The 8,395-nt window shown below is 35.1% G+C and overlaps 1 protein-coding gene across 1 annotated transcript; it reads left to right on the forward strand.

Annotated features, from left to right (window-relative positions):
- The first annotated feature begins 3,395 nt into the window (after positions 1–3,395).
- LOC139524774 (sulfite oxidase-like) lies at positions 3,396–7,969 on the forward strand. Its single transcript, XM_071319844.1, has 2 exons — positions 3,396–3,728; positions 5,323–7,969. Exons 1-2 carry the CDS (start codon positions 3,461–3,463, stop codon positions 6,819–6,821), a joined length of 1,767 nt encoding a protein of 588 aa, XP_071175945.1. The 5' UTR covers positions 3,396–3,460; the 3' UTR covers positions 6,822–7,969.
- Positions 7,970–8,395: the final 426 nt, after the last annotated feature.

Genomic DNA, 8,395 nt, shown 5'->3' on the forward strand with positions numbered 1-8,395 from the left:
GCACACATGTAGTTAGCAAGGATGAATCATGGAGAAGAGAAATCAACATTTTCTTTCAGAACTAAGAAAATATTCTAGGGAAAATAGAAAATTCAGCAAACAATGGATGTATCGAGAACACGATGAATAAAAAAAATGACAGAACAGAAGAATAAAATTGAGAATGGAAATGGGGAATGTGTCAAAGAGACAAAAAACGACCATAGAACAGACAACAGCAGAAGGTCACCAATAGGTCTTCAATGCAGCGAAAAATTCCCGCAGGGCGCATCCGAAGGCATCCTTCAGCTACCCCCTAAACAAATATATATACTAGTTCAGTGATAATGAACGCCATACTAAACTCCAAATTATACACAAGAAACTAAAATTGAAAATAACACAAGACTAACAAAGGCCTCTTACTAGATGTCTTATACATCTTATTGGGCCACGATGTTTCTGTCTAACTGACCCCAATGAGATATCGCCAAAACAGGAAAAAGGTTTTTTTAATGAGAGTACCTTAAAAATTGTGAAACTTAGCCTTATAAATCTAGCCAGTTTGTTTCGTATGTTCATATGTTCTTACTGGCGTTATAATATATCATTGTTTATTTTAAAGACAATGATCATGATGAATCCAAAAGTTCTTTCCACCCAATTCCTCATCCAAAAACCATCCGAAAAGAACAAAACTTTTAAATATAACGTTTTTACCATCCCACCTTTTCGCGATGTTGATTTTCGCTGAATAAAATCAAAGACAAAAAAACGTGAATAGCCGGTAAGCATCCTACATACATAATTTTACTACTGGATTAAAAATTAAGATTATTGCAGTTAAACTTTTGACCCTTCATTTGTGAACATTTTATATAAAAGATAACTGATTATATATTTCTATATTGTTTTGAGTAGAGGGGATGTGTCATTTAGTAGAGGATATATGTCGCAAGAAGGAAAACAGTTATCGACAATCAATTAAAACGATAGTTAAAACGACATCAATCTTACAAATATTTATTTACTCTTTCCAATATAGACTTTAGTTATTTTTGATAACATAGAACCAGATTTCAAAAGAAAATGTAGCACATAAGAAAAACGTCTATCTAGTTTAAGAGATGCATTTAATATAAAGTTGAGGAAATACTTACAAACCACAAGGTAGGAACTAAGGAAATTATCTAAGAAATCGACTGAGACTGTCTTGCAACGTCTTTATGAGGGTAGTAATGGCCGTACCTTCATGCCGATTAACGGTAAAAATTGCTTGCCAAATGACGTTAACGGTATTTGTTGGTGCATGACAATAAAATATACACTTTCTTTTAGACGATAAAAAAATCGAATGATTTTGACTTATCACGTTATTTTTTTTCCTAAAAATAACGGTAACGATAATTATTTGAGACCTCTGACGAATCACGACAAGGATATTTTGACGAATCACGGTAGAATTTTAATCAATTTGACGCTAACGGTTGCCGAAAATGGCCGTTTGACGCCTGACGGTAAGGGGCATTACTACCCTCCTTTATATATTGAATTAAATTGAATTCAATGTATATACTGGTTAACCAACAGGACTCGGTTTGCAGATGCGATTATATTTTCCTTTCTTTTTTATTAAATTTCACGTCTTTGCTTGTTTTGTTTGCCTTCTAACAGTTTTGATTCGAGCTTCACTGATGAATCCTGTGTGGACAAAGCTTACGACTGTCGTCGAGTTTCACTTATGAGTCCTGTGTGGACAAATCTTACGACTTCCGATCAATGTTATAAGTATTTTTAATTTATACACTTATTTTAGTAAGCATACAAACCTTGGTGCCAACGTTAATGATTTGACACGAAAAAGACTTGAAACATGGTAAAATTTGTCACCAAAGGACACATACTTACGACCCAATGAATAATTTGACATACTTTGTTGATTTTGTGTTGTGTGTCAGGTTTTTCTCTAAGTCAATAAAAGTTTTTGTCAAAATATTAAACAAATACTAAAATAATGATGAAAATCTTCAATTATAGGGCATTATCCCCTGTGTAGAGGGAGGTTCTGTCCCCGGGGGGGGGGAGAGGGTTACTGACTATCCTTTCGGGTATAACTGTGCCGACAGCACCTGCCAAATCATACCCTGTTCTTACCAGGAAACATTGAAAAAACATACCCTGTTCTAAACAGAAATATTGAAATTGAAAACCTGGTTCTAGACTGTATCTAGAAAAGTTAAATAAGCGATCCTGTTCTCTAGACAAATACTTTGTTTTAAAAAAAGACCGTTCTCACCAGCAGAGGATGAAAAAGGAACCCTGTACTATCCATCACGGCATGAAAAAGCGACCCTGTTTTGCGGCACACTCGTACCACTGAAAATATAGGAAAGGGGGGGGGGGGTCTGTCAAATTTTGAAAATTTGTTTGCTTTTATCATATTTTCTTTACCTACTTAACATGGTTTAGAAGAAGTACGTCTAGTTGAATTAGCTGAATACCTTATATGAGAGGGGGCCTTATATTTGATGACAAGGAGGTTATGTTGATCCAGTTTGGTTCCAAATGGAAGATTATTTTAAGGGAGCAGACGATTTGCATTTGTGTTACTTAAAAGTTAACGGACGACGGACGCTAAGGAATAAGAATATAGACTAGTCTCAATAGCAATTCTGGCCAGGTAAGATACAAATGGGGAAACGTTCAGATTTGCGTTTAAATTAAATGTTGAGTTACTGTCATTACAACAGGTCAAGTCGTGTAAGGCATTGACATCTTTCGTAAAGGTGGCCCGAGACTTCTTTTATCAATTATAATATATATAAATTCGCACTTAGTCAGCGATTTTTTTGTTGTTGATATCTCTAATTAGTCATACTATCTTGATCAGTGCAATTATCGTTGATAGTTTTTCGTAGGAGTTGGGTGTTGAGTCTGTTACGTGTTGCCGGTTGCTGGTGTAGTCTGTTGTGCTTCAAAAACGTTTGGATATTTCTGTATGTACATGTATTATATATTTATAGATTAAAACGAGATTAGAAGACAAACATTCCCAAGATAAAACATTCCGTCTTGACAAAATGTTTATGACCCCATACCTTATTTATTTTATTTATCTAATTCTGTGTCCAGAATTATTTTGCAAGTTAGCAAAAATGAACAACGATCGATTTGAATAAATTGCCCACATATTTTCACAAATCTGAATTCAATCAGTATCGATTGAAGATAGGTCTACCCAATTTCTAGCATTATTAAAAGGATCTTGATATCATTTGATCCTTATTCTACACATTAATGTTTTATTTTCTCTATTACATACACATCATCATCATGTAACGTATTACTTTAATCTTTAACAGTAATAGTTATTCTGATCGAACTTTATTACTTTGAGACCACCCCTGGTTAAACATGTTAAACGCCTCGGCGACCTAAATTATTTGTTTACAACATAGCTTACCGTATACATGTACAGATCATGCCTATTTTAGCAAGTATTGCAGCTGCTTCTACTAGGAGATTTAATTTATATGCTTTAAAAGGGAATAGATCATGTTTAAGTAGACTTCCTATACTTGGCAGTTCAGTTGAAACATTGAAATTAGAACGAAAAATCGACATTACGCAGAGTCAGAGATCCGCATCATCATCGTCAACAAACACACGTGGCTTTGAACACGAACATGATGAACACTTTAAATGGATACAGCATAAAATGGTATTTGCAGCCATTTTTGGACTGACAGGTAAGATTTAACACAATATTTTGTTGTGTCACACTTTTTGACTGACGGGTCATTTCAGGTGAAAGGGACCGTTTCAAGATACATACATGTACCAAATGGAGAACCCCGAATTTAGCTGTTAACTGCTTATTTATATATATTTATCATTGTTTTATGTTTTAAAGAATTTAAGATCAACATTTTAGTTTTGCGTAAATACATTGTCGGTTATAAAAGCTCAAACAGCTTATGTTATTGTTATGTGACATGCCGACTTTAAATCACGAAAGCTAAAAATGAATTTAAATCGGTTTAAAATAACCCTGACATGCGCTTATACATGTTTAAGTCATGTACGGCAGTTGTAAACTGGCCATGGCCTCTGGCGCTTCATACTGATAGGATATTTTCTGCCGTCAGTGTATACATATATGATATACTATTGAAAGATATAAAGGTTGCAAATACTAGTATATAACATAGTATAATCTGACTGACCTAAGGGGGGCCCGCTTCAGTCATGCTTCAGTGATTCCCTATATAATCAACCAAATTTTTCCTACGAAAGGGGGGCCCGGGCCCCCCAGCCCCCCCCCCTGGATCCGCCTATGAAGAAATTCTGCTTGTTACGTTTAACCCAGACATACTCGATCACTATTTGTTTTTTTTGGGGGGGAGGGGACTTCAATTCTTAGTATTTCATTAAAGAATTCTCTTCATTAATACATTTAAAGTCAACTCGGGTTTCAAATCCTCTATTTATTTTCCTTTCATTAATAGTCATCCGTTTTTTCGGAATTCATTAAATCTAACAATACATGAAGGGGGAGGGGGCAAAGGGGTCCTGATCCCGAAATCCCGGGATTAGAAACACGACATCCTGATGTCCCGAATTTAAATAAATTTAAATTCCGACATCCCGAAATTCGAAAAGAGAATTCCCGAATAATCCCGAAGTGCCGAGCTTAAAACACCCGACCCCGGAGTCCCGATAAAGGTCCTATCCCCCTCATACATGCTCTTTGAAAACAATCACAAGGAAACGCTACCTTTCAGATTGTTTACCTTCAGTGTCATTCTGGGAAACGATTGCTTTCTGATTCTCAGGAAACGACTTCTTCCAGATGAAACGATTCGCAAATATTTGGATCACATGCGGACTATATTTTTTGTTTCGAAATTTATTTGTTAACACCCAACGACACAGAGGCGGTAACTATAACACGTCAAATTGGCGCCTTGCTTGATCAGCTACGGGTAATTTCACTTCAATAAAATATTTTAAAATATACACCGTGGAATTAAGATTTCGAAAGATGACGAATTAATCTATCCCTTCAACGTTGTCAACTTTTAGAATTCAAGTTTTTTAAGACATCAATAGCTTTGTCAAAATTTTTTGATCGGGAATTTCTTTGATAAAAAGATTTAATCTGATTAAAATTCAAATCCCTCGTAACTCACTTAGTCGTCGACGTCAGAGATCTCATCTATCATAATGTTTTTTTTTATATAAAATTTGATTGGAGAAGTAGTATCAGATCTAAGATTTTTTTTTTTAATTTTCCTTTATATATATATACTGATAAATGGACTTCTAATTTTATATTTTCAGGTTCTGTTTTATATTGGAAATCAAGAAATGGTGCGATCAAAGCAGCTTCGGCTAAAAGTAGCCTTCAACCTGGAGGTGGAGTACAGCCAGGCCTGCCCACTTATACTTTATCTGACGTTGAGAAGCACAAGACTAAAGAAAAACGTATTTGGGTAACATACAAAAATGGCGTCTATGATATTACTGACTACGTCACTAGTCATCCGGGAGGAACCAAGATTTTATTGGCAGCAGGTGGCTCTATTGAACCGTATTGGAATATGTATGGAGTCCACAAACAAGGAGAAATCGTTGAAATGTTGGAGGAGCTTAGAATTGGAAATATTACAGAAAAACCAAAGGAGCAAGCATTTGACAAAAACGATCCGTACGCAAATGATCCCAAAAGACACCCAGCTATTATACCAGCCTCTTCAAAACCGTTTAATGGTGAACCACCTTCAGCTATTTTGACGGATAACTTTTTGACACCGAATGATTTGTTCTACATACGGAATCACCTTCCAGTACCAGATGTAAATCTGAAATCTTACAAGCTTGACATTTCAGTACAAGGACCGGGAAAGTTTACGTCCTTTAGTTTTGACGATTTAAAGCGCAAGTTTCATAAGAAATCTACAGCAGTTGTCTTACAGTGCGCGGGTAATCGAAGAAGTGAAATGGTTAAGATAAAACCAGTGAAGGGATTGAACTGGGGAACATCAGCTATTGGTAATGCGGAATGGTCTGGACCTTGCCTTGATGACCTTTTGAAACAAGCTGGTATAGATATTGACCAAGTAACGCAAAAACATATTCTTTTCTGTGGAATGGATAAAGATCCCGCTGGTTCTCCGTATGAAGCTTCTATACCAATAGAATTGGCACGTTTGCTCAAACGTGACATCATCGTGGCGTACGAAATGAATGGTCAGGAGATCCCACGTGATCATGGGTATCCAGTCCGTATTATCATTCCTGGGATCGTTGGCGCCAGACAAGTTAAATGGCTGACTAGTATAAAACTGAGCAACGAAGAAAGTATGTGTCACTGGCAACAAAATGACTATAAAGGTTTCCATTCATCCATTGACTGGAATAATGTCAATTTCAAATCCGTGCCTGCTATCATGGAACTTCCGGTTACCTCTGCTATTTGCGAGCCAATTGAGGGTACTGACTTGGCACCAGACGCTGATGAAGTAACTGTTAAAGGATATGCTTGGAGTGGTGGTGGACGTGGTATTGTCAGAGTAGATGTATCCATTGATGGTGGTAAAACTTGGGATTCAGCAACCTTAAGTCCACCCAAACAACCAATGTACAAAACATTTGCATGGACTTTCTGGGAAGCAACTCTTCCCATTCCAAAGAACCATAAAGGGAAAGTTGAAATAATCTGTAAAGCTGCCGACTTGTCGTATAATGTTCAACCGGATAGTGTAGAGGGGATTTGGAATTTAAGAGGAGTATTGAGCAACGCATGGCATCGTGTGAATATATCTATTCCAAAGTCATAAGTGGCCGTTAGGCAATCAGTCGAGTAAATGTTGTATGTACTAAGTCTGTACAAGAAATTCGTATACAAGAGAGTCTTTTCCTCCATTTAATTGCAAATATATCACCGATATTGTATATGTTTTCATTTTTTTCAAATTTGATATAAAAATATAAAAGATGATTATACAATTCTGACGGACTACTGTTTAGTGCACATTTAAGAGTACAAATTTGTATCGTATTGGATTCATAGATGCCTTATACTTTCTGATACCAAAGAGTAGAAAGTGATCTTATTATACCTTCCCCAAAAATCATCCGTTTACCGTCGTTAAGCTTTAGTGTCACTCGCGAATTAATTCGTTTACATTTATGTTCGACCTTTGGGTAAGAAAATGCAGTTTTTTTCTTAAAAAATTCCCAGTTGGCGACGAGAATATTTCTCAGCACAACTTTCTCTTTTTGTCGACGTTTTGTTACAGCTGATGTTCATTAGTGTATAACTTTTATGTTGTTAATATGTTCTTTCCATAGCATTGACAGCATTTGCCTCCCCATGACAAGAACTCTGCTTATTGTTGTCCGGATTGCTCTGAATCATTAAGAGTAAATATTCTTGTTGTGTGAAAGTGGGTATAACGCTTTGATCATGACCTGATTACCTGATTACCTTATAGATTATATTTATTCAAATAAGCAGACATTTTTTTTAAATGATAAGAAGCATAATATAATCGAAAATTAGCAAAAAATAATTATGGTATTTGTGATATTTTGTTCTTAATCTGTATATTTCTGCTATGTTACCAAAATGTGTTGTTTAATTGGACAATCCTAAAATCTATAACTATTATAAACTGTTCAGGGAGCTATATATAGATACCAAGGACATACATATAAATTAGAATTATATATTTAAGTTTATAGATAACTTTTAATGAAGATAGAAATTGATATATATATATACATATTTGGTGATATGAGAGATATTTTATTTTCAAATTTATTATTAATTATTCATGGGTTTATTGATTTAAACCTAATTAAAATTATTTTTTTCTTGTACGTGATCTATATATATTACCAAAAATCAACAGAAAGGTAAATATAATACACATTGTATTAACTCAATTTTGTGCAATGTTTGTTAATAGAATTTCATTGTAAATGTTTCACAATTATATGTTGTCATCGTTTTGAATTGTCCGTTTATAAATCTCGAATTGATGCGAAATCTATAAAGAAGATGTGGTATGATTAGCAATGAGACAACTCTCCACAAGAGACCAAATCACACAGAAATTAACAACGTTAAGTCACCGTACGGCTTTCAACAATGAACAAAGCTCATATCGCATAGTCAGCATAATCACTAATGTAAAACAGGTCAATATAATACTTCCATGGTAAAACATTTCAAACGATTAAACTAACAGCCTAAATAATGTACAAAAATGAACGAAAAACAAATATGTAACACAGCATCACGGAAAAACAGGTTTCCTGGCTTGATACACAGGCACATGCATACAACTACGGTTTCAACTCCCCCAGACACAGTTGTTCTTTAGTTATCATTTGGTTTCTTTTTTTG

Source organism: Mytilus edulis, chromosome 5 (assembly GCF_963676685.1).
Source record: "Mytilus edulis chromosome 5, xbMytEdul2.2, whole genome shotgun sequence".
NCBI lineage: Eukaryota > Metazoa > Mollusca > Bivalvia > Mytilida > Mytilidae > Mytilus > Mytilus edulis.